Raw genomic sequence first — 27722 nt, 5'->3', positions numbered from 1 at the left:
CTGACTGCAGTATGGTTGCATTTCCGAATCTCAACGTTTTGGTACTGTCCTGAGAAAAGTAAATAGATAATTATTTTCTGAGTTGAATTCACTTTCTTCACTTTCTGTTATTGGAAAGAATTCAAATTTCTGTGGTTTTTACAGTACCGGTAACTATCTTCATCAGTCAACCTGCTAGTAATCTATTGTTTGAAGTACATGAAGTTTTTGTTCTCCTACTTTTCTTTCCATTCTCATTTAAAAAATGAACAAATGTTGGAAAACATTATTTCTTTTCCTACTGCAATCACAAAATCCTATCTATGTGAATTAGTAGATAATAGCGTGGTTGGGTTTATTGCTTCTCCAGAAGCTACTTCAACTCTATTTTCACATTTCTTACTAAGAGTGAAAGTTTCAAGAATTTGTTATCAGAAGCTGTACTGCTGTTTTTGTGATCTGCTTTGCATTCCCTTTCACCATCTGACAGGCCATTAGGAGCAATTGAGAACTTCTGCATAAATTATTGTCAGCCCTGTGGCAATTACTGCTCTCCTCACTGATCCACATAAAATCGTTTTTCCATTCTTTCAAAGACGTGCAAAATTTTTTCTTTATTTTAGTAAACCTGTATTGAGAAAAAGAAAAAAACTGTGCTGGTGCAGATGTAGTCACTGCTGTAGTGTTGTTCACACAGGGATGTGAGTAGTTAAAATGTGGCAAGTTAAAAATACTTTATTCCTCAGAACAAAATTCTTCAGTGTCCTGGGTTAATAGATTGCAGAATAGTGAAGGTAATAGTGAGCCAGTGATTTACAAAGAGAATTTATCAATGATATGCGATCCTGGCTTCGTGGTTTTGTATTTTGTATTTTTACTTATTTATTTTTGGATTGTAGATGAGTTCATCCAGGACGGTACAGGATACGCTACCCTGAAATTTGGTCCTCCTAAGCCAGTTGCTTAGTTTTGGTGGTGGTGTGTTGCTTCTTGAGGCTGTGGCCGGGATGCCTGCTAACCTCTTCTGACTTAGTTCCCTTAGGGAGGATAATGCTTCCACATGTTCAACATTCAAGTATTTCCTTATCATTCCTGTAATGTACCCTACTTCTTGGTCATCAGGTGGTAACCTGGAGATTTAAATCAGAAAGGGCACCCCTACAGGAGAGAAGGTACAGCTGCTCTAAAGCTCCATGAGGATGGCTGCTTCTTTCCATGCTCCTGGTCATGGTAGCACTCATTGTACTCATGATTCATCTGTTCCTTGTCAGTCTAGCAAACCTCATGCTCCTTATATGTAAACTTTGAAAAAGTACATGTATACGGATGGAATGGACAGCAGGTTGCAGTCAGAAGTGGAAATGAATGTGCCAATAGAAACAACAGAATCTTTTGAGTTGGAAGGGACCTCCTTCAGTCTTATCAATCTTATGTCCCTTGTACTATGATCCATAGATCAGTTTGTGTCATGACTGCTTTTCATGTGCTTTCTAGCCTTCTACAGAGAATTCAGCTGTGTTAACACAGCAGGCATCCTCTGCCTCAGAGGAAAATAAAATGTACTGCTTTTCTGATACAACTCTAAGGTCTCTGTTAAGAAGTCTATTAAATATTCTGTGTTTGTATTTATAACCAGCTGAAGTTTCTCGTCCAGCTTCAAACTGTTCACGTAAATTGTTTTTTCTATATTTATTTGTGTACAGCCCAAGGGTAATTTTTCCCACACACTGTCTATATTTGCAAATCAGCCAAGCTTCTATACCTGTTTTTTATGATCTTCAGATTTATATGCAGGGTTTGTAATCTGTATGCATTTCTCTGAATATAGAGAGATTTTTCCCATGTTGGAGGATGCAGCTATAAATCTGAGCCTGCCATGCCAAATCAGCTTTTATCAGATGCATGTTAAGAATATGGGACAATGGAGAGGGAGGGGTAAAACAAACAAACAAACAAAAAAAAACCAACAAAAACCTTGGCCCCATCACAAGAAATAATGGCTCACAGCTGTATTGCCCCGGGGACAATTCTTAGAAGTTAATTTCTTCAATTTATTGGCATGCAAGAGATTTGTGTTTCCTTTCTGTTTGGAAGGAGAGCAGTGCATCACTTTGCCACATCCCCATGAGGATGAACGCTGGGGCTTAGAAGAAGAGCTGGCAGGCTCTGCAGTTCTGTCAACATGGGAAAATAAGGAAGAAGACCCTTTCTGAGCAGCCGTGCACAATAGGACAGCTTGACCACAGACTTGACACACTCTTCTCTCTTTCTGGCCTTTTAATATGTCATTTGCTTCCCTTTTTTTTTCTTTGCTAACATTTATGACAAAACTGCATTTGTGTTAGTATTTTCAGGTCTGTCACTCCTTTAGCATCCAATTCTTGATTTTTCTGATTCTTGATTTTTTTCTTGAAAGAAAATCTTTAGTTGAGTGATTGGTCAGATCACAGTTTTCCTATACTCCCTTTCTAAAAAGTAGATTCTTCTGTTGTTTTTTTTTTCCTTATCTTTTGGGATTCTATAAATTTTATGTTTTTCTGTTGAAATCAGTCTATTCTTAAGTAGTATAAATTAAAAACCCTGTTGGGGAAACCTTGAAATACACTTTTGTGTATGCAAATGCATACTGGCTCAGAAGAAACACACAGGTGTCATTTGGGCAGGAAGCAAACATTAGGTATGAAATAAATAGCAGAGTTAGCCCTGCAGGAGCACTACCAGCTCATCTGGTGTTGGAAATGGTACTTTTGTATTGTTGAGTTCTGTGGCACAGTACAATCAGTTCCTGCCAAAAGTAAACATATTGTTTCACATTAATACTGATCATTTGTATCATCTTTACACTAGAAATGAGCAGTAGAAAATTTCTAGTATTTCTAGTATGGCTCATAGTGTCACAAAATCACAGGGATTGACCTGTGGAGATCATTTAGTCCAACCCCCTGTATTCCCTGGAGTGGGGGTAGCACAGGAAGGCATCCAGGCAGGTCTTGAATATCCCCCAAGACTCCACAACCTCTCTGGGCAGCCTGTTCCAGTGCTCTGTCATCCTCAAAGTAAAGAAGTTCCTTCTAACGTTCATATGGAACTTCCTGCATCCTGGTTTGTGCTTGTTGTCCTGTTCCATTGGTGGGCACATTGGAAGGGCCTGCCCCAATTACTTGGCACCTACTCATTTAGATACTGATAAGCATTGATAAGATCTGCTCTCAGTCCTCTCCAGCCTGAACAGCCCCAGGTCTCTCGGCCTTTCTTCATAAGGGGGATGCTCCAGGCCCCTCATCATCCTTGCAGCCATTTGCTAGATTCTCTTGAGAAGTTCTCTTTCTTGAACTGAGGAGCCCAGAACTGAATGCAGCACTCCAGATGCGGCCTCACCAGGACAGAGCAGAGGGGGAAGGATCACCTCTATTGGACACGCTCTTTTTTAATGAACCCAAGGATCCTGCTGGCCTTCCTGACCACAAGGGCACACAGCTGGCTTGTGGCCAAGCTGCTGGCCACCAGGACCCCAAGGTCCATCTCTGCAGAGCTCCTCTCTGGCAAATCAGCCCCTAGCCTGTACTGAAGAGTGTGGCTATTCCTCTCCAGGTGTGGGGCTCTGCATTGTCCTCGTTCAAATTCATCAAATCTCCAGCCTTTCCAGGCCAGGTTAGAAGTATCTACTTCTCCTGTACTTAGGTGATCCTAGGTGACAAGCAGTTAAAAAAAAAAAAAAAAAAAAAAAAAAAAAAAAAGAAAGCAGTAGTTATTGAGGAACTTTAAACAAATTTGATTTAACTTAATTAAAAGTAACCTCAGATAAATAACCACATAAAAATTCTGAGCTGTCCCCTGAGGGAGGAGAGCTACTCATTTAGCAGGGTGTTCAGTACATTTACTGAGACACAATTAGTGTAACTGAATGTAAATGGAATGCTTTAATACAGCATTTATCAATTTTTACTTTGGCTTTACCCATACAGTTCACATTTGGAATTTCATCATGCATTTTCCTTAACACCTGAACCCAGTAGGCTACAGGAAGATGTTGAATATGTCTCCCAGTCTCTAAAAATCTGTCTCCCTGGATTAATATTCGTTTAGCATATTGATTAATGAGAAGGAATCAGCTGAATTTTAGTTGGAAATGAATCTGCTGAATAAAGTTAATTCTGTATATTTTGCATCTTCAAATCTCAGACTATTAAAACAAACACTTTACATTATAGCACAGATTATATTAAAATATATAAATGTAGGCAGTGTGACAATCCAACTTGTAAGATCAACGTTTGCTGTTTTACAGATTTCCTAAAATATCAATGCACAGCAAAAAGCAACTGCAAGTATTTTGCAATTTTTCAAAAATTTCCAATTTTTAAGGTGTTTCTTTTCAAGCTACTTGAAGATGATAGTTATTCAACAAGTCGTGTGCGTTTTATATTAAAAAAAAAAAATTGGTCAAGCAATGTTTTTGTACAATGAAAATCCATTATCTCTTTGTGTCTTTTCCATAAAGCAAGAAGAAATGTAGAAAATGTGAAGCTTTTTTAAAAGAAATGAGCTGAATGCCATTCATTTTAGTACTTTTCAGCGATTTGAGTTCTGGTTTGCCATCCTGCTTCACAAATAATGAAAGTAAAAGATAAGTTGAACCAGCCCTGCATCCCTGAACAATTACTTAAAGTATTTTCTGAATTCTGTTGCAGCTGGCAAAAATTGACAATAATTAGCAAACATTTTTGAGTCTCTTGTATATCTCAAAAGGTCAACGGAACAGCAGAACTGTCTTCTAATCCTTGCAGTCAGTGTCAGCTAATCACCTTTGGCACAGCAGGGAAACCTAGCAGCCATTTTAGTATTCTTTAGTTGTGCTATTTGCAGGCCATGAGCACTCATTTTAATTCTTCAGTTGCCAGCCATTGGCGTAGGACAGTGTAATCTTAGACCAAACCAGGTAGGTCTTTAGAGTGTTTTAGTTCCAACTTAATTTCATTGTAGTCCTTAATTAGAACACATTTGGAATCTCCTCCCATTTGTCCTAGCTTTCAAATGACTTTGTACTGTAAAATCCTGAAGTGGATATATTTTCCTGTAAGTGTTACATAACCTACTTCAGACACTGGAGAATACTGAATCAACGAAAAAAAACAGGTCATATGAAGGGGGTATAAAGGCAGTGCAGCCTTAAAAGCTGATATCTCCTAGTAGGAATCCTTATCATCTTTGCTACTAAATAACTCTGATCCAGCTGCCAGTACTCTAGAGGTTTTAATTGTGATGTCCAAGGATGACAATTCAAGAAAAGCTGAGATGATAGAAGTGCAGGTATTTGGAAATAGTATTTTTATGTAGACTGGATGAATCTCAAGTATAGATTAATTTCAGAGTTATCAGTACAACTTTAGAAGAGTGTTGCCAACACTCCAATGCTTTCATTGTTCATCATAAAAGTTAAAACATGAGATTGCAAAAGGATTTTTTTTTAATGTCTGAACCGTCTGTCAGGATAAGTGATGAAGCAGTTGGCATCCTGGAAAACAGGAGAAACAGAAGTATTTGCTCTCTTAAAAACTGCTTGTTCTGCCAGAACCCCACCACTTAACCTTCTTCCCCAAGCTAGGATGAGGTGAAGCAGCATATGGCTTCTCCTGACATTAGCCCAATCTGTTTCTTATAGTGAAGGAATGAAAAAGTATCTTACTTGTTAATCCCTGCCCTAAATTGTGCGTTGGCTTGTAAATATCCAGGAACAGAGAACAGAGCAGGCTGAAATGCCCAGCTGTTACAGATGTGTCCAAACTCATGCATGTACAATATCTTCCCTTCTTCCAATACATGTAAAAGGTGCTTTTCATGATTAACTGGCTACAGTATTTTGTTTCTGAAAGATTTATGATTTTATGTTGTTTTCTAGGTTTAAAAGACAGGGCAAATTCAGAATTAGGGCTCCTAAATATGTGAACTAGAAAGTCCTAGGTAGTAAGGTCATGAAGAGCATCCAATAGCAAACACAAAGAGGCAGAGCATGAGAATTTGATGTGATCTTTGAAGTCATTTAGTCTGTCCCCATACTTAGAAGCGCTATCAGCAGTATTTAAGCCATTCTAGACAGAAATTTAATCTTACTTAATTCTCCAGGTTTCCAGTAATGGAAATTTTGCATCTTTCCCAGATAGTTTGTGTGTCTGTGCTGTGAGACAGTTATTCCTGGTTTTAACCTAAAAGTCTCTTGTAAGAAATTGCCTTGTTATATTTTATATGCATATGAAGACCTATATAAAGTCATATTTTCAGACATATTTTAACTTCCTGAAGACAACTTATTTATAAATGCTGAGGCATAAATACATACAGTAACTCACTGAACTTTGCCAGTGAGCATTTGAAATTTGAGCAGCATTTTAAACAACATGTTAATATTGCAGAGGAATACTAGTCGTCAATCGACTTTGACAAAAGGAGCCCAAACTCTCTTAAATTAATGTACTGATTTTAATTTGCTGATTAAAAAAAGTAGTATCAGAATTTATTACCCCAGATGATAACAAGCCAAAAGCTCCATAAACATTTGTATTGCCAAAGTTAAAGCAACGATGTGAAGTACAGCAGTGCTGATTACTTTCGTGTTTGCTTGTGATTCCAGAAATCAGCTTTAATTCAGCAGTTTTAAAATCCCAAGAATGTTCCAAATTCTCAAAATCGCCTGTTTATTATACTTTAATGAAAAGCACTTCAGGATCAAGTTCTAGGGTTATTTGTTGAGTTTCAAAGGAGGGTGCTGTGTGCCCAGTAGTCTGCATGTGTGCAAACAAATGAAATGAAAAATCAAAGTCTGCATGCACTCAGGGCTGTTTGTTTGAAAACAGGTTTACCCTTCTGAACACCAAGGCTGTGGTGATGAGGCAGATATGTAGCACTCTGCTACGTGATGACATTATGATATGGTGTTTAATCTTTTACTTACATGAATTTTCACCTCTTAGAATGCACAGCACAGAGTAATGAGTATAAGGGATTAAATACAATAATAAATGCTGCAGTTTATGAGCTGGTTTTGTGATTGAGGTCTATAAATCTTCCATTTCTACCTCAGCCTGGTTCTCTTGTTCTCATGAAAATGGCTGAACAATGATGTATGAGAGCACTGAGGGAGGTGGAGGTGTTTCAGGACCTGTTCTGTAGCACATTGGCATAGCCTGAGCTGAAAAGAGCACTGGTTTGATTTTCTGATTTTGCAGTACCTTAGCTGGGCTAGGTTGCTTAAGCCTACTGACTTGCAAATTTTCTTCATCAGTGGCTTTCAAGCTATGGTCTGCGCACCTCTGAGAATCCGTGAATTCCTTTGAAGAGGTCTATTAAAACCAGCAACCCACACTGAGTAACCTTACGCTCTCTCCGTAAGGCTTATATGTTACAAGAATTTGAGAGTTCCTCTGTAAATGGTCTGGGATGTATGAAGAAGTGCATCAGCCAGCAATCACAAATTCGGGCTGTGCTCCCATTTGGTTTCTTTAGAAGCCCAATGACATCTCTGTCAGATTTTCCAATAGACTCTTGCAAGTTTTTGGTAGCGTTTTTGTTGTTAAATGTGGTCTGTCTCTAAAATCATCTTTATTAGAACATCTCATTTCAAAACAAGAAAACAGAAAAGGAGAGTTTCTGGAGGTACATTTTGCCTGTTTTAGAATGGAACCAAGGCACAACATAACAGTACAAGCATTTGTCTTGCAGGCAGAAGCAGCCCTAAAATATCCTTTAACAGTTTGTTCTTCTGATTATTCTGCTTCAGGCAGAAAAAAAGTGGGCTTTGTCTATAAGAATTTAGTAGAAGTATAAGCAAGGAAGTTCTCAATCTGATTATGTATTTAGGAAATATTTTTTTGTTTTTTTTTTCTTAAGTTTATAGTCGGGGAAAAGTCTATTTAAAGTCATGCTCCTTGCTGATAGCCAGTTTTGCACATAAGCATTTATGCATTGTCCTAGATTTTTATGTTTCCTGGTGCTTTCAGTGATCTGTAAGATGTGTGGTAGCTGAGGAAGTGTTCAATTCCTATTCTCCATCCAACTGTATTTATTAAGTACTGGAGATATTCTGGGACTGCTCCGTGACTAATGGGAGCAATCCTCCTGTTTGTAGAACATAACTTCAATGGCCAAAGCTTTTGCTTTCTGACTGGCTTGTACAAAGAACATCCAGATATCTGGAAGTCCAAATGTGCTTGGTGTTCTCTTTTCTACTGCAGAAGTGTGTTCAGGCCCAAAGTAGCCCATTCATGTTCCCAATAGCTGCAGTGTACCCTATGTATGATTTATTTATTTTTAACTAAGAGAGTAAAATTCTAAACCTGGCTTACTTAAACTTATCTAAGTGAAAAAATGTCAACACACAAACAGCCACTTCGCTGCTAATATCCACGCTATCAGAAATTTTCATTTCTTCCAAATTTTTTTATTCATGTATGTATATATTTTGCACAGGTATAATAACCTATTCCAAGAATGGTTTTATGGTACGTCATCATGAAAAAAGGCTTTCTTTTCCCTCCTCTTTGTACTGCAAGTCAGCTAGTGCCACTTATACTAGGAGTAAAAACCCATGCAGTTCTGTGAGATCACAGTCTTCTACATTATTAATTCAATTTAGTACTTACATCTTTCAAATTTAGCTTGTCATTTACATTGTTTTCTCATAGTTCTGACATTTGAGTAACATCATCCAAAATAAGTCCTTTATTTGTGCCCCATATTCTTCATCGCTATGAAATGTTTTGTTCATTTTTTGATTCGGTGTACATTTCTGGTACAGTTGAATCAGTTGAGAGTTATCCCCAGGAACCCTCACAATAGGCATAAAGGCTGGCCATTAAGCCAAGTTGCATTGCAGATGTTTGGTACGTGCTTCTGCTTTGCAACTGAACCAAAGTCTTCTGTTTTTCCCAGGGTTTTTCATGTCTAAACCATTTGAGCGATTGTTGTTAAGGTTAAGACTCACACATTTCATTGACATTCTTTGAAGAGGAACTTAAGTTTGGAGAATTTCATGGCTTCATTTTTATATGTCCTGATATTTGTAGTGAAATGTTGCATCAAAATGGTTGTTTCTGACAGATGTATTTTTTTAATATATCTATAGACAGAGATGGTAAATACAAATTTTAATGGAATAGTTGTAGGTTATGGTAACAGATACATATATGCTGTTTATAAGCTGTATCTTTTCTAGACAATCTCTTATTTAATTATTGCAGCACAGCTTTCCTAGGATAGATGCAGCCCTCAGAGGCCTCATAGAATGTGTTAAACTGTACTGGGAACCTTAGTCTCTGGCTGAAAGTCTTCGGTTCTCCAAATTAGCATAAATTAATTAATTAGTTGAAGAATTAAATAAACAGTCTTCTCTTAAATTTCATCATTTTGTCTTTTTCAAAAAAAGTTTTATAATTTAGTAATGCATGTGAAGTGTTTATGAATGTTTATTACTGTGGGATAACTATTTTTGATGATGTGTGAAAACACTTGTTTTGCAAATTTGTACTGAATTACACAGCAAACGTTTCCTGAAAAGATAATTCAGTGAATGTAATTGCTCTTTTATAAGTGTGGAGATGAAAATATATTGCAGTGGTTGTTTTGTAAGATGCTGGGGTTTTTTTGTTGTTGTTTTTACCATATTCTGAAATGCTCCCAAGTTGCCCACTTCTGAATTATTTAAAGTTGCATTACAATTTTGTGTAGTAGGTGTTGCCTTTTCTCAAACTTCCTGATCACAAACTGACTGATTCTCAATGTCCGTATTTCTGGCTGGGTATGCAGTCTGTCTGTCACTGTTTTCCCTCTAGTTCCTGTGGACCCAACTTTTCTTTTTTAAATGAAATAGAACTGGTGAGTTTCTGCTCTTCCAGAGCTTCATCATCTGATTTTCTAATCTGCTGGTGGGATTTCCCTCGTCTTCCTCCTCTCTCCCCTTCCCTATTTGTTCAGTAAATGTGTATTTTTATTGCAATCTGGAAATATTTAAGTATCACTCTGCCCAAGAACTGATAAGTCTAAAAGAAGTATGGAAACAATACTAAATACATTGTAAATTCAGGTTTAAAAAAAAGAAAAAAAAAAGAGAGATGTATCAGTCGTAAAATACAGATGGGATTAAGTGGAACATCAGTTTTCTGGAGCCAAGCATTTGTCCAAAGGAGTGCTTTCACTCTGGCTTTGCTCAACTATATTGAAAATGTCTGTTCTGTGCTGTTAATAAAATGTGCTTAGGGAGCAAACTGATTACTGGATGTCAGTGGTACTGATGAATGAAAGAAGTTTCAGATTTGGGCTGGCTTCAGGACAAAACATTAAGAACTTGTGAAGTGCAAAATGTGCACCTTCTGTCATGTGGGACCTGAAAATTAAATAATTCTTTCATAATGTAAAGTGGCCTACATCTGGTTTCCACAAATGTGTGTTAGACTGCAAAAAATTAAGTCCCATAGATACCTTCCTTCATTAGAGATGAGTAGAGATCATTGCCAAAACTGAGTTGCTTTTACATATTGCTCATTAGAAAGATTTCCATGTTGCCAAGCGCTGTTTAACTCTCAGCTGGGGAGATGAGGTAATGAGATTTAGAACTCTGGGGTGAAGTATAAAATATTCTCACTTATTTTCCAGGAAGAAGCTCTCCAAGAGAATTAATTCCATAATAAAACTCCACTAGGATATGACCTTAGAAGCATTGTTGAGTAACTGCACTTGAACTCCTATTGTCACAAAGAGCAACTTTTCTGGCCTGAATCTTATATTTGAAAACTGTGTTATACCCATTGAATATGTGGCCATATTTTCAAGGTGTTTTTGGCACTGAGCAAAGTACAGCGAAACTCTAGCAATCAGATATCAGGGCTTTGTCTTCCATCCCCCTAAGAGCAGGTCCTGTATTGACAACATAACAAAACAGAACTGAATATGATGTATTACAGAAATACTTGTATGGTCCTCTTCCCTTCCGCTGCCTTTGGTGGAGTTGGGACCTCATCCCTTCAGGTGATATTCGCAGAATGCATTGCTTTGGTGCTAGTCTGAAGAACCTTGTTTGACATATTGTGTCTGCTGAAGTTGAGCAATTGAGTGATAAAACTGAGGTGATTGAAATGAACATTCCTCAGCTCACAAATGTTTGTGATCAGACTGAGGAATGTGTGAATGCATGTGCATCTAGGGCTTACACATTGGTTTTCTTTCTTTTCACATTGAATACGTGTAAATATTTAATATGGAATTCTACAGTTGATGCTCTTGCATAACTAACCTACAGGGACAGTGTCTTTTTTCTGTCTCTTTTTTTTTTAAACCTCACTAGAGTACTTATATAACTAAATAAAATATTATAAAGAGAAGAATTCTAATTCTTCTCTTGAAGTTTGAAATATGCATCCAGAATCACTTGCACTGAATACACAAGCACCATAACCTGAAACGTGCATACTGTAAGCATCTGATGTTAGTAAATCCTTGTGCTTGACTCATCACAGGAACAAGCACGTTTCCAGAGAACAAGTTTGACTTACTACAAGTAATCAGAAAATATTTTTCATAATTGAATAAATCCTTGGAGAACATGGGAGAAAGAAAGAAAAGTTCTGTTTTGAAGCTCTAGAGACTTCTGCTTCTTTGCTGTTAGTGGTGGCTCTGCGGTGCCGTTCCTGCCTGTGCTGTGCCTGTGTTGGAGGCAGTTCAGCAGCTGGGGATGCACCATGTTGGGAGGGAGATGTTGGTCCTTTGCTGGTTGGCAGTCACTCTGTGGAATCACATTACAGCAAATGATATGGCACAGGAATGGGTTTTAAAAAATGGATATTACAGTGTCTGTTACATGTGAAAGTCTTATTCATGAATGGAGTTTGATGTTTACTGAATATTTGGGGACTTTTTTTTTTGGATCCTTTTCCTATTCAGTTGAATACAATAAATGAAGTAACGTCACTTACAGTCAGTAGTGAGCCTAACTCTATTAATGAAAAAAGCTGTAACTCAGAACTGCTCAATTTGCTTTAGTAATATCAGTGCTGGAATCTCAGCTAAGGAAAAATGGCTTTTATTGAAAGGTATAAAATGGAAAGTTTTTATTCTGGGAACTGTTGTCTTTTTGATGGCAAAACCAGTTTGACCAACAGCAACAAAAAAAAATTACCTCTGGGGGTGGTTTGAGATTTTCCTGGGGAATTTAAATGCCACGAGGTACTCTCAGCTTAAAAATAGAAATGTGTAGGTTGAAATGAGTAACTGAGAGGTATGTGCTGTAGGCTGGGACTTAGGAATACAGATGTTCAGAGATTTTTTAAAAATACTTTTTTATTTTAAAGTTATTGTAAGTCTACATGGCTTGTAATTATTACTGTACTCAAAATAGCTTTAAGAAACTCCACACGACTATTAGAAATCGCATTAGAAATCAGAGATGTATCTTTTTAGCTTTGCTGTGCTTATGTGCATCTTTTAGTGCTGGCTCTGATTTGGAAGATTTTAGGAGAAATATCAGTACTGAAATGAGGTTTGTTAGCTTAAAAGCATTCCATCAGGAAATGATCCTGCTAAAATGTCAGGCAGTGCTCTCTGGCTATTAGTGCAGCCTTTTGCTGTTTTTTGCTTTCCCCTTTTCTTGCTTTCACCAAATTCAAATGATTTATAACAGCAGTCGAATTATTTATTTCCTGCTGGTAGCAATGAAGTTGCATGCTTTCTTTTTTCATATGCTTTAACCTCCTCTTGTACATCTGTGCCCTTTTGCACCTTTTCCTTTTGATACAAGTGTATTCAATTTTTTTCTATGAGACAGCTCCGTTTCAACATCCTATGTCTCTCTGTCCTCTTTTTAGTTCCTAAAGTGTTACGCATAATGAAAATCTTGCAGATGCAGAATAGGCTTTTTGCTGATTTTGAAATAACTGACATTTAGGTAAGTGCTTCACAGGGCCCAGCACAGGCTGAGTGCTCGGCTTTCCAGGCTCCTGGGTGTCTCTTTTTTGCTCCCAGCTTTTGCACCCAGATTACCTGCAGTCTGATGAGAATGAAACCCAAGTTGCTGAGACTTCAGGTGAACCCAGCACATGTTCTGGTTTGAATTACTTTTCCCTTTTTTTCCTGAATCTTCTTTACCTTTGGATTCTGTCTTCTCCTTTTTGTAGAAAACTCTTTCAACAATTTTTGCTGATCTATTTCGCATCGAATTGTAAGCTTGAAAATTCTTTTTTTTTTTTTTTTTTTATTAACAATTTTTGAGAATGTTCCTTTGAGAAAATTTGTGAAGGTCATAGTGATAACAGTCCCCTTTTGTATCTCTGAATGCCCTTAGAGGTTACGCGGTCCCATGGGGGCTTCAGATCACCTGTGTGTTCCTGCATGCTCTTTTTGAACAAACCAATCCCTTTTGTGACTTCATCTGCTTCTCCTGTGCTGACGGAGTTAAACCCCTTTCCAATCTTGACTTGCAGTCAAATCTGTGTAACCACAGTTTCAAACTGAGTATGTATTTTCTATCTAATGAAAATGAGACTTCTGGGAATGACACACACGGCATATGTTCATGGTTATGGTGGAAAGTAGCTTCATATTAATAAACCTGTTTACATTTTTTAAATTTAACTTTTTGACACACAGTACCCATGTTGAAGATAATTTTAAATGAGTATTTCAGTATTCACTGTTTTGGAATAAAGCCCTATTACAAATCACACATATACAAATTAAAAATACTTTTGTGATCATTTTCAGCCTGCACCTATCCATAATGAGATCTCAGGCAATTTTTCAGTAACATCAGAAGCCACGCACTCTCCTGTGAAAGCATAATAGCAATCTCAGATCTAAACAAAATTTCTAGGAGTTATATGAGCATTTATGATAAACATTAGGTGCTTAAGACTGCAGTAACCATATTTTACTTAAGCATATTATTACTACTCTTTTGTATCTTATTTATATTCCTTATTTTCCCCATATCTAGAAAGGTGATACTGCATACAGAAAGGAGGATGGATAATACAACATATGTAGTTAAGAAGTATAAGTGATTTTTTGTCTTAGGAATACAGACAGGTTCTTACTGAACATTCATGCATTTCATACCATGCTCCTCTCTCCCTCTCCTTCCTCAGGACAGTTCCCTACCACAGAGCCTATCCTTCAGGAACTGCTCCTGCATGGGCCTCACTATCAGCAGCTCCCCCTGACCTCCTGCTCACTGCAGGCTCCTCTCCATGGGCTGCATAATGATAGAGGCACAAGTTTCCACTTACTCCTATTTAAAGTGAATGCTTCTTAAATAATTATGAAGTAAGAATGCAACATAGGTCAATAAAATGTTTCCTGACTGATCATCTCTTGAAGGGCTAGTTGCATTCTTTAAATCCTGCTTGTCTGTAACCCTCCATTAAAACAGTCTGTTCTGAAATCATACTTATAAAAATGCTGGAGACTTTATTCTCTTGCAGCAGCTACCGTTTATTCCTATAACCAAAGTAATGTGCAATTTTGGCATTAATTTCTCAAACACTCTCAACCTGTTTCATTTCTACAGGACTGCAAAAAGCGAATACAGTGTCCCAAATGTATTTATGTTAGGTTAGATCCCCAGTAAGTGCAACATGAATTCTGAACTGTCGTTAAGAATATGTAGATGCTCAAAAGCTTTGCTCAGGTGCTGCTTAAGCTTGGACCTATCTAATGCTTTATGTTCATACTCCTTACATAGCTGAAATTCTGCTTCTTCTTAACCTTAAACACACTGACAACAAGGTACTGTTTTTTTTCTTCCTGATAGATGAGAAGCACCATTCATCTGATATTTGGGATTGAGGCAATCAGTGAAAGCAGACAAGAACATGCACATTGATGCTACTTAGAAGAGATTCTTGGTTTGTCAGCCTGTGGGCTGAATAGCAGCAGGTCAATGAGTGAGATTCCCATTTCTTACCATCAACATTTTCATGCTACTTAAAGCTGTGGTCCTGAGTTACAATCCACTGACAAAAAGAGAAATCGACTCACGTACCTCATATCCTAGTTTACTATCATAATTTTGAGTCATATTGAATAAAAATATTGTAAGCCTTCTGCTTCATGCTACCTATTGCCTCTGTGGCTAAATTTATGTGTCATTATCTCAGATAACCTGGACAAGTGGTTCACTGTAAGAAGCAACACTGATTGTTTATTTACTGAAACTAGGCTGAATCTCAACCAATAGCGGTTCTAAAATCCACAAAGTAGCTCACTATTTCTTCCATCCACTTAAAATACTAACTCCTGTTTTTGATCATGCGCTTCAATTTCCCTACTCCTGTCTCTCTCTCCAAGAATTCCTTCCCTCCACGCCTTTCTTCCATCTGAAGTTAGTATTGTCTGACTCAACAGAAAATAAAACAGAGCACACTTCAACGTATTATTTCCATTAGGTTTTGGAGAATTTTCTCAGCACTTTGAAAGCTAGAATTGTGAATCATTAGCAGAGAAGCTGGATCAATTTAGGGATGCTTTCCACAAACGCGGTTTTAGTTTAGTGTGTTTTCTTTTTTTCCTACAAATGTTTCTTCAGCCATAATATGGAGAGTGAAGCATGTTCTTTTTTTGTGCATGATCTATGAGACAAGTAAGCATGATTCCTTTCATCTTAATGATAGGATCTGGTATTATTTACATTTTACGTTAGACTAATTTTTCTGGTTTTATGAAGGTACTGGGAACAGTATTCATTGAATGACTTGGGTTAAAAGTGACGAGTTCAATCTAGTCACAATCATCTAGTTCAATCATAGAATCACCAAGGTTGGAAAAGACCTCCAAGATCATCCAGTCCAACTATCCTCCCACCAATTTTTTCCCACTAAAAAATGTCCCTTAGAATTAAACAATTCTTAAACATCTCCAGAGACTGTGATGCAACTATCAATCTCTCTGGGCAGCTCATTGCAGCACCTGACTACTCTTACAGTGAATAAATTTTTCTTAATATCCAACCTGGACCTCCCCTGGTGCAACTTGAGCCTATTCCCTTTAGTCCTGTTACTAGTTAGGTGGGAGAAGTAAGCTTAACCTCACCACAGCCCCCTTTCATGTAGCTGTGGAGAGTGATAAGGTCTCCCCTGAACCTCTTATCCGGGCTGAAGATTCCCTCAGTTCCCTCAGCCACTCCTTATAAGGCTTGTGCTCCAGACTCCTCTCCAGCTTCAGTGATTTTGGATGTGCTCCAGGACCTCACTGTCTTCCTTGTAGCGGGGGGCCCAAAACTGAATATAGTACTCAAGGTGCGTCCTCACCAGAGCTGAGTATTAAGGGACAATCATCTCCGTGCTCCTGCTGGCAGCACTATTTCTGATACCAGCCCGGATGCCATTGGCCTTCTCAGCCACTTGGGTCACTGCTGGCTTATGTTTAGCTGAGTATCAATCAACATCACACCTCCAGGTCCATTTCTTCCACAGAGTCTTCCAGCCACTCTGCTCCAAGCCTGTAGTGTTGCATGGGGTTGTTGTGGCCAAGGTGAAGGACCCAGCACTTGGTCTTGTTGAACTTCACCCCATTGGCCTCAGCCCAGATATCCTGCCTGTCCAGATTCCTCTGTAGGGCCTTTCTACCCCCAGGCATATCAGCATTATGACACTTACGTTAACTGTTAGACAAGCTAGATTAAATTTCAACCAGTAAGGATTTTAAAATCCAGAAAGGAAGTAAAATCAGTCTTTGTGGACTGATCTGGCAGGGTTCCTTTTGTGAGAAACTCGGGACGAAGCATACTGTTAAAAAGAAAAGGATTTTCTTGATAATTACTTCTGAATCTTTCTTAATGAAAAATGATGGTGAATTTTTGTCTTGTATTTGCTAAAATAGAATTGTATGTGCTGGGAAACAGTTTAATCTACTGGAGGCAAAAGTGAATTCACTGGTTTGGAAAAGAAATCTAAAATCTAACACGGTCCAATTAAGATGATTTAAAGGTTAAAGAACAAATTTTGTTTGTCCTTCCCACAAGTAGTATCTGCTAAATGAAGAAATTGCACCCGGGAGTTTGTAAGTTGCAGCTGTGACTGATTTTAAGCAACTCAAGGTACTGAAATGGAGATTACTTCATTTTTTGGATGCTATAAAAATTATATCATCAGCAACGTTCTTGTACTGCACGTAGAGATGTGGTCCATGAGTCTAAGGGCAACTCTGCAAAGGAAGCCCTTTCTTTTGGGAGTGTGTCTTGCTTTACAGTTTGAGTCTGAGTTTCAATTGCAGCAAGCATGATAAAGAAAGTTTATTTTAATTTTCTGCTGATCATTTAGTAGATGTTCAGTCTTTGATAATACCTTCTTTTGACTTTTTTGGTAATTTCTTTACTGTTCACACATGGTAATTATTCAGTTGGTTAATGAATTACGATGCTTATGTTATGGTAAAATCTTTCTGGATTAAAAATAGAAATAAAATTAGTTGTTAATTTCATCTAGTGGCAGGTGATGAATATTCCAAAATCAAACTTTAGTCTTAGATGGAATCAACACAGTTCCTGTATTGCTGAGGTCCCTGTACTTGGGGTCTCTGTTGGAAGTAAAAAATTTATTTTCTTTCTCCCTCATTCTGGAGAGGAGGTTGTTATGCTCAGATTGGGTTCTTTTTTTGGTCCCCTTTGGGCTGGGAAATATTTGAATTCTGTGATGCTTATATGTGTTCTTACCTGTTTGCTATCAGAAACTTTATTTTTTATGATTAATTCTGTTAAAAAAAAAAAAAAAAAAAAGACAGATATATATTTTTGGGTCTGTTCTGTGGATGCTATCTGGAGAGCCTATTCAAATTTTAGTTGTATACTGCTTGGAAATAAATAATCAGCAACTGTCTAAAAAATGCTTCAGATACATAGGTTGCTCCAAAAGTAAAGCCTCCTATTATTACCATGGAAACTACAACATGTAAGAAGAATACAGTAGTACTGTATGATGGAGCAAATTCTCAGCTGCAGAATCTGTTTTTCAACATGGCGACCACCATTAGCTCTGCATTTTCGTCAGTGATGAAGAAGAGCATGCATGACCAATTAATCTTTTATGGTGACCCATTAATGCCACTGTTGAAAAACGCACCACCACCTCCTAACTGTGCCCACATCTGTTGTTTGGTCACCATCAATGTCTTGCAAACGTCAATGTGGGTGCCATTTTCTTGACATGGAGGAATTATATTACATCTCTTTTCTTTGTAAGTACTTCCATGTCAGATGCCATTTTGTCAGACTGCTGTCATCTGTTGCATCGCAAGAAAATGTCATGGAATTTTGGTGGGAAGATTCAACCTCTACTGCCATAGCACCAACATCGACCTTTGAAGTCATGGACCAACGTAATAAGATAGGAAGCATTACTTTCAAAGCAGCCAGAATAGTTCAGTTTTTTAGAATGTACTTTCTAATACTGTTATATCTGTGACGTAAATAATCTACTTATTGCTCTACAATGTGCCCATGTATTTCTCCGAAAGAAAGACGTGGATTATATTGGTTATTAATTATTAACTGGATTGATGATGAATTTATACTAAGTTCTTTTATGAGGGAACATTACTCAATGTTCCCTAATAGCCCTCATTATCACATTTATTGTTGATCTGAGTCGTTTTTTATCAAGTGTTCCTTGAGAGTGCATTTGGTTAAGAACACTTAGAAATGATACTGAAAGTTGTTTGTTTGACCTTTTAGGAAGGCACATAACCTTTATCTTAGATAAAACTAAGTCAGAGTCTTATCTGTAAATATTAAATGGTAGGTTAAATACAATTCTGTCTCTATAATGTTTATCATTAATAAGTTGTCAGCACTCTTTAGAAATGTATTTCAATGTGTATTCGTGTTTCTCCTATTTCCAAAATAGAAACATAGTAATCAGTTAAGTCATAAGAATATAAATTGTTTGAGAAGTTACGCATCTGATCTATTTTGTTGCGTTCCCCATCTTCAGTTAAAAGAATAATATTCTTCATTTAATTCTATGGCTTTCAACTGTTTTATGTTACTCATTGCTTTAGTTTTCAAGTGCTTGATGGGTCAGGTGAAACTGTCAACCCTCCTAGACAAGAGAATCAGTGCCTTCTTTATCCATTGGTTTAGTCTTCATTTACCAAGGATAACTACTTGCTTAGTAGAGAAATTAAAAGAGCTAACGTTTATTCTGTGCTTTTTTTCTTACTCCTTTCCTCAGACAACTTTATTTCTACTTATTCTCTATTCTGTTTTTCTTGTTCTCTTACTCTGCGTTCTTTATTTAGCAGATAGTACTTTTAAAACTCATTCTATTCCTTAAATTTGTTGCCATTTCACAGCAAGTTTTCCTTGTGACAGATGTGATAGACCTGATCTTTGCTTGACTGAATGATTCTTAAAATTGTCTTTGCAGGGTGTGGCACTGCAACAGGAGGAGCTGAAGATGAAGGTGAGGCTGAAGCTGGCTGGATTGAAGGTGCTGCCATCCTGCTGTCTGTTATCTGTGTTGTACTTGTCACTGCCTTTAATGACTGGAGCAAGGAGAAGCAGTTTCGTGGGCTTCAAAGTCGTATTGAGCAGGAACAGAAATTTACTGTTGTCCGAGGTGGGCAGGTGATCCAAATCCCAGTGGCAGAGATAGTAGTTGGTGACATTGCACAGGTGAAATATGGTAAGTTTTCTCAACTATATGACTACTTTTTTTTTCCAAGTTTATATATTCCTCTTCCCCCTTTCTAGCAGAATAAAGTATATTTGGGACTCATTCATTGGAACTAATTGAAAAGATAGAACAGTCTTTCCATAGTGTGACAGTAATAACACTGCTGGGACAAAAGAATAACTCAGCCCAAGAAACTTACAATAAAACTACACTTGGTAATAAATTTTATTTTTGCAATCTTCACTTTCTTTCCCTGACAAGGCCAAAAACTGTTAATGCAGTGTTAATTTTCTTTCATGGAGGATTAGAGTATTTGGATTTATTTATTTTTTTATTATGTCTAATTATGAATATGAGAAAGTATTTTTAAATACTTTGTTAAGGAATTGTGCCCGTGTGCACACTTGGTAGGCCACTCCAAACCTATGCATCCTGTAATTCTTCCCAGACTGAGTGTTGCTAGTGGGCAGGTGCCTTACAATTATATACTGGATGGACCTCCCCTGCTGCCATCAGGCCTCTCCTGGGCTTAGCTGCAGGCTTCCTGGGAGAGGAAAGGTGTGGGACTTCTTGACTGTCTATTAGCCACTGTTTATTCTTATGAAGTCTGGCTGAGAAACCCTATTGTCAAAAAGACTGTTCCCCTCACTCTGATTATTATGCTCATCATATGTGAAGTGTGATGCACTCTGTGATGCACTCTTATTCTCAGGATAGAGTTAAGCTACAAGTATTTGCCAAATAAGGGCCTTTTCCTATGGCGCTGCAGTAATATGGCTAACATGGACCATTATGGTTTTTCTTCTTTCACCTTTGCTTTCATTTTACAATTTAATAAAATTATGGTTTCTTGTAATTGTATAGAAAAAAATACGTAATTATAAAAACACTAAAAAAACTGTGGTTTTCCATTACCATGTTCTTACTGAAAGGTGATCTCCTACCTGCTGATGGGATATTTATTCAAGGAAATGATCTTAAAATTGATGAAAGTTCTTTGACTGGAGAGTCAGACCAGGTCCGCAAATCTGTTGACAAAGATCCAATGCTACTGTCAGGTAAATTTTCTTCAATTCATGCTGAGTTTATCTTTTATGCACTGCTTTGTTCATGTTTGGTTTTGATTTGTCTTTTTCACACCATCAAGGTTTGGTAACCTAGATACAGCTGATCTTTTGAACACAGACACTGACCCTGCCTGTTTTTGATGAGAGACATTCTATTTCTTTTTGATTGCATGCAATTATTTCTGATTGTGGCATTTATTTTGTGAATTGAGAAAATAATGAACATTTTTAGATGAAAAATAAAGAAAGCACTATCCTGGGAAGTAAAAATTGTTTCAATTCACTGTATACCTGCTTCAATTTTACCATTATGTTTTAAAGCCTCTTGAAATGCTTTTTTTATATTTATGTTAGAAATAATAGGAAAAAAAAAAACAAACATAATTGTGCTTAGAAAAAAAAATGAATACACTAAAATGTTCACATTTATGGTCCATGACTGTTGAGGTTTGTTCACGTTTTTCATAATATTTGCATACTGTAATCCAAATAAATCAGTTAAATAAAGTAGTTTTGTTTTTTAATTCTAAATGGATCAGTTGGTAATAGATTTCAGCTGGAATGTGATTACAAAAGAACTGTCTGCTGGTTTCATGATAATCAATATATTGGAATCTGAAATAATATTTTCAAGTACATTTGAAGTCATTATTTATGAGAAGACTTCTCTTTCCCACCTGGTTAATGTACTCTCACAAATTCCTGAATGGAATGACATCTTTTTAGATACCCATAGAATTCACTTGCTGTGGAAAAAACATAATGGTATTGCTCTGAGAGGCATGAAGGGAAGGAAGAGAAAGGGAAAGTAGTTGAGTTCGGAGAAAATATTTTTTTTCCTGCTTCCAAAAGCTTTTGCTAGGAAGATAGAAGTTTGTTTTTGTGGTTTTATGGCAAAGTTAGAATGTGTACTCTATAAAATTTCCTGCTCTACTGTAAGTACAAAAATGCTGAAGAATTAATGTGATATTTTAACAATAGCTACAGAAACCTTTGTTCCATACTTCTACTAATGAAATTATACTCATGCTCTGTTAGAAAATCCTTGAACTCTATTTGCTTATGAGTAGATTTGATTACATGAGATTCTGGCATGCAAAATACCACCTTCTTCTGAGATGTAATTCAAGTTTTAATATCAATGGTACTGGGACTGATATGTGGTCTGGAAATAGCTAAGAAATCAAAAGAGTAGAAGGCTGTCGTGTCACATTTATTTCACAATGAGTTTAAAAATTGAATTCCTGCTGGATGTTAGCACAGTCCCATATTTTAATAAAAAAGAAAATCAAATAAACAAAGAGACAAAAAACTTCTGGAAAAAGACCTCAGTTTTTCCTCTTGTCTTTGCTCTTGAGGGCATCGGTGAGCTCACTCCAGCTAGGCTTTTTAATTTAGAAAAAGATGACTGGGCTGATGCTTTCCACTGTTGTCTGTCAGTCATCTGTTGGAAATGAAAAGAGTTCAGGTTTGACATGTGAACAGCTGAAGGAAGGTACCATTTGAGTGGCAGCCATAGTTTGTTTCTGTGAGTCTAAATTTGGTGACACATCAACACTGTTTCAGGAAGCCTTGTTTTCACTGCTGGCACCTGAAACAAGATTTTTAATATTCTATTGGTTTCAATGACATAATTAAACTAAATGAGTTTCTGTGCTTAATGCCCTGTTTAATATCCAGATAGTCATTTACTATACTTGGGAAACAATTCTAAAAGTGCAAGTGCTGACTAAACCAGATGGTTCATTTCCATCTGTATACAGCTACATTTGGTACCACCTGGTAAGACAGAAATAGCATTATAAACACTAAGACACCTGAAAGCAATCCACCGTACTTATGTCTGAAACATTTTCCTCCTTTTAGGTCTCTAACGGAGATTTGCACGCATAGTGTAGCCTAAGTAACTGTATCAACAGTCTTCAGCATTAACAAGGCTGTGATAACATTAAGTTTATTCACAGTGAGCATGGCTGTGTATCAAGCAAAAGATGAACACTGTCTGACACGCAACCGCTTTGATTCAAATTGATACACCCTTCAAGTCTGAAATTCAGAGACATCCATGGTTCTTATAAACAGAAGTTCTTAATATAAGTCTGGCCTCAGCACTGCACACAGTGAATTATTTCAGAGTACCACGTGGGAATAGCTGACTTGTAAAAAACTAGAAGGCTGATTGGTTAAAGCTCCATTGCAGTTATTTAGATGAATTTGATGAAGGTATGAAAGAGTTACAGGGAGGAGCTGACCCACTGCAGTCTCACTGAAATGAGACTGACAACTTTACGTTACCCTAAGTTTCAGCACTGCATCCTTATATCTAAAAGTTCCTTGTTTCTTTGAAACAAAGTCAGCTTATTCAGGAACAAATAAATAAAGAAATCTCTTTGTCACGGTTCTTTGTTAGGGTATGGAAATAGAAAGGAATCTTGATTAAGGAATCGGGTCAGTTATTGCCTGGAGAAAAATGGTTCTGATTCTGTCTTAATTCTTTGCCAGCAAATATTCAAAGCTACGCTTCTGCTTTGCGAAGCAGAAGTTTTCAGAACACAGCATCTAACTTGAAACGGATTATTTGGATATGCTGAGATTACATGCAGATGAGTTTTTGCAGTAAACCTTTTTCTTTGTAGAGAATACTATGGTGGTTGTTTCACTTTGTTACTAACTTCAGTCACCTCTTAATAATTTCAGCAACTAGTGGTTTAGACATGCAGATAGAGAACTTTTGGTCATCATGAGCTTCTTGGAACTAAGCACCAGAGTGGCATGCTCTTCTGTTCTTATTTTTGAACCTGGTTTCTAACCCATGTCATTAGTACTGTTAGATTGGAGGGTTTCTGAGCAGTCATGTGTTTAACTGCATTTTTATCTGAAAATGTACGTGCTGCAATGCACCTTCCTTAACTGTGAAACCTAATTATCTCTTTTCTCATATAAGTTTTCTCCTTCATTTTCTATCTATATTCAATGTTTCTCAACTAAAATGTATTGTATTAATATTGAAAAACTGAAGGAAGAATTCCGTGTAATTGTTCCATGCGAAGTTGATACATGTTTAGTGAACAGAGTAAGTGAAAAACATTCATTCATTGCAGAATTCTGCTCATGTTTCAGCAGCTGATCAATTTCGTAGAGCCCGCATCTCCCTTCAAGCTAATGTGAATGAATTATAGCACCACTTAAATAACAAGGTAGCCAGACTTAGATGAAAGGAGATTCAGCTCTTCTGTTTAGCTGAGGTACTAAATAAATCTGCAACGACACTAACAAACTGTAGTCTTCTGATCAATTAGTATTTAGTACATGCTTTTTTATGTGCGACTTTTTTGAATTATGTTTACAAGAATAAGAAGAGGTTTGCAAGTTTAAGCAAAGCATTTTAGCCTAAGATGTTTAGAGTTTTCCAGCTGTGCATCTGTAAGCTTGGACATTGGTGGTGGGTACCAGTTTTCTCAATGAAGCTGTTTTTCATGCCCAAGCTGTGTGTTTTTTTTTTGTATTCATGCACCTTTGTAATCCAGTATACAAGATTCCTTCAAAACATACATATACAAAAGCAAGTAAAAGATATTTTTAATGATGACCTTCTGGGAGGTTCTTAAGCTGTAAGTAAACATTCAGGCAATTTTGTCTTGCTTGAACCTGTACAACCAAGCCTATCCTAACTCAAGGATATTTACTGTTCCTTTGACTTAAATATGACTTGGGTTTGGTTGTTTGGCTGACTGTGTTTTTGCTCTGCCTTGTGAAAGGGGCAAACTGTACAGTAAAACCATGGAAACATTTTTCAACACACTAAGATGTATATTTTTTTAATTAGATCTGATCAGTAATGGCTTTGTTACTGCTTTTCTTACTTCTGCTGAATTTTTCTTAATGTTGTGATATTTATGCTCTTAAAATAGGCTTAATGTGGACAGGTGTGCTCTCTATTCTGTGTTTCCGCTTTAATTATTTAGAAAAAGAGATTTTGATGACAAATATATAGTTGGATTACTTAGTATGTTGAGGACAACAAATGGATGAGCAGTAATAAAAAATGGATTTTAAGAAAAGGTTATGAGGAGATAATATATATATTAATATTTATCTATTTAATGAAAAATATTCCTTTTTTCAGCTTCTCAGATTGCTCAGTGAAAGAAAGCTGTGTTGATGAGGCTCCATCCCATAAAATGCTTTTTCAAGAAAAGGATGTAGAACAAATCTTCCCATGTCCATTTAGGCTGATTAGATGTGAATAACCGATAAGATTCTCCATCAGAAATCAGTAATGTTCTGTAATTGCTCAGTCAGCAGATGCATCACTCAGCTGGTTAAAATCCGTTTTGTGGTAGTTTACAATAAGCCTGTTTGAGAATTCTTCTCTGTCTCACTGTGGTTTCAGGCTTTTTTTTTTTTTTTTTTTTTAAAATACTTTTTATTAATTTACTTTAAGTGCATGTCATGACAGTACATCATTCTGACTTCCAAGCTTTTTTTTTTTTTTTTAATACCCAGTATTGTAGGTCTTTCCCAAGATGCTAGATCAAAATACTCATGACTGTTTCTAGGCAGTTTTAGTTTGCTTATGTCCCCACAACTCATAACTCATACCAGAAGTTTTCTAAGAGGCTCCTAAGATTTGCTTGAGTAAAACCTGTAGATTAGCACTTTCAGTACAATTAAATATACATTGTCTCTTGAAAGGAATGCATAACATATTTAATGGTTCTTATATATATGTACACCTACGCATGTGTGTATTAAAATATGTGTGTATGTAAATATGTGTGTACATATACATATATATAAAATGCTCATATTCCATAATTTCAGGTACTCACGTCATGGAAGGCTCTGGACGAATGCTTGTAACTGCTGTGGGTGTGAATTCTCAGACGGGCATCATCTTTACTCTGTTAGGTGCTGGAGGAGAAGAAGAAGAAAAGAAAGACAAAAAAGGTAGATTTCTCAGCACATACAAATGTTCTTAATAAGAAAGCTTTTTTTTTTTTTTTAAATAGCCAGAAATCTCCTCAATTCTTGACCAAAATAAGTAAATAAATAAACAACCAACAAATCAGTCAAAGAAAAAAGTCCCACCAACAAACAAACAAAAAAGATTCTACAAACTTTTTTGTACCCATTTTTGTCATTGCATGTCACATGGAAAAACAGCAAAAGCCGTTACCCAATAACATGCATTGGATAACAAGATATTTTTCCATTGTGAAATTGCAGACTCTCAGTATATAATTAAATGCAAGGGAATACATGGGCATACTCCCACTGTCATATCTTTTTACATAAATCAATAGTCACCTAAAATTTGCAAAGGTTTTGCTCTCTTGCATTTGCATCTATGGAAGGGGCAACGTCAGTATCTGCTTGAATGTAACAATTGCCTGCCCTGAGGTCCTTTGTTTATTTTATTTTGCTCAAGACACTGATAATTCTCCAGTGTTTCACTGTGTATAGCCTAGCGAAAGAGAAATCTGAGATAGCAAAGTAATGCAATGCTCAGTGTTCGTCACTTATTTCCTGGAGACAGAGATTCTTGCAGAGATGTGCAAGATCTTTCTAAGCAGACACTTAATCCAACTGCATACAGCTGCAATACCAAGAACATTCCTCCTCATTTTGTAGTGTTACTAGCAGATTTGTGCTGGTGCAGGAGAGTATCTAGACAAAGGTGTTTGCTGATTGAGCCCCAACTTAGGTATATAAACCTGCCATTCACTGAAATCCTACCAGTCCTAGCAATTTGCTTCAGTCTCATGGGGGTGTATGTTTTTATTGTTATTAACGTTTTGTAAAAATCATCATACAGGTGTGAAACAGGAGGATGGAAATCAGCTTCCAGGTAGAGTAAGCATTCTGCCACATCAGATGAGGCTTTTAGCCAGCAAGCTTTGGTGCAAATCAGGGTTGAATGAATGATCAAAATAACTGTCTTTTAATTGGTCCAGTGAAATTAAAGAACAATTTCAAATCAACAGGATTGTTCATGGCAAACGCTTATGTGTGCACGCATTATTGGTGTTGCAAATCTTAATGTTAAGCTTGAATACTCAGTTAATCTCCACAAGTAAATTACTGTTTATGAAATGCTGAAATGCGTGATTTGCTATTAGCAGTTCGTGCTGTGCCGGTTAGTATGAGTATCCAAATGGAATAAAAAATAAGCATGAGCAACCAAAACAGTGTTGTTATCATCAGTCATCATTTGCAATCGAAATTTTCAACTTTCAAATTTCAAACTGCTTACACAGGATGTGCTTTTAAATCCTGTATGCTGTTCATTTTCTTCTCTCAACTTACCACTTGTAAATTAAAACGATTTTTCTTGAACGGCAAACCGGTACAGCATGAAACAGTCATTATGTTTCATTCAAGACTCCTGGCCTGGTCTCATCAGAGGACTTGTGTGTGGTTGGTTAACAAGTGGCCAACAGAAACAAGTAGAACTTTATTATTTACAGAGATTCATCTTCTGTACTCTAGTAGAAAGTCCCCAGTAAAATAATAGCAAGGAATCACTTTCCCATCCATGTGTTGCTTGTGCAGTTTCTCTAATATGGAGATAATTGCTGAAAACAAAATGAGGACTTCATGTTCTGTTACTTTTTTCATTTTACCTCAAAACTGGCAATTACAGAATGCCTATCATTTGAATTTAAAACAACACGTTATTCTCCACGAAGCTGTATTTTCCAAGAGCCTGTAATTCTTCTACATTTCTGCATATAGTATGGAAAACTTAGTATTTCTGCTCAAATCAGTGTATGTTTTTACTAGGTGATGATAGGACAAGGATTGGGCCAGCCCATGTGAAACTAGGCTGTGCCAGCAGTAATGTACTGAAGCATGCAGTGTTACATCAAATACAAAATCTGTCATGTTGCATATACTATGGAGTATGCTGCACATTTTAAAAATCCTGATGCATCCCATAAGTTCATTTACTCAAGGGAAATGTTTCAACCATTTTTAATATCTTCAGATCTTTTATAGATTAAGTGAAAAATTCACATTAAGG

The 27722-nt window shown here is 36.9% G+C and overlaps 1 protein-coding gene across 8 annotated transcripts in view; it reads left to right on the top strand.

The window, feature by feature from the left end:
* Positions 1 to 27722, top strand: part of ATP2B2 (ATPase plasma membrane Ca2+ transporting 2) — a 252133-nt gene that overhangs the window by 139865 nt on the left and 84546 nt on the right. For all 8 annotated transcript variants that reach the window (XM_042823423.1, XM_042823425.1, XM_042823421.1 and 5 more), the window contains exons 4-7: positions 19380 to 19637; positions 20561 to 20686; positions 25520 to 25645; positions 26514 to 26546. In XM_042823423.1, the coding sequence (XP_042679357.1) occupies positions 19380 to 19637; positions 20561 to 20686; positions 25520 to 25645; positions 26514 to 26546 (543 nt within the window). The remainder of the gene's footprint in view (positions 1 to 19379; positions 19638 to 20560; positions 20687 to 25519; positions 25646 to 26513; positions 26547 to 27722) is intronic.

The sequence above is a fragment of the Centrocercus urophasianus genome, unplaced genomic scaffold (genome assembly GCF_019232065.1).
Source record: "Centrocercus urophasianus isolate 14NV4802_14NV808 unplaced genomic scaffold, USGS_Curo_1.0 seq_22, whole genome shotgun sequence".
Classification (NCBI taxonomy): Eukaryota; Metazoa; Chordata; class Aves; order Galliformes; family Phasianidae; genus Centrocercus; species Centrocercus urophasianus.
This window is presented reverse-complemented; position numbering and strand designations above follow the sequence as displayed.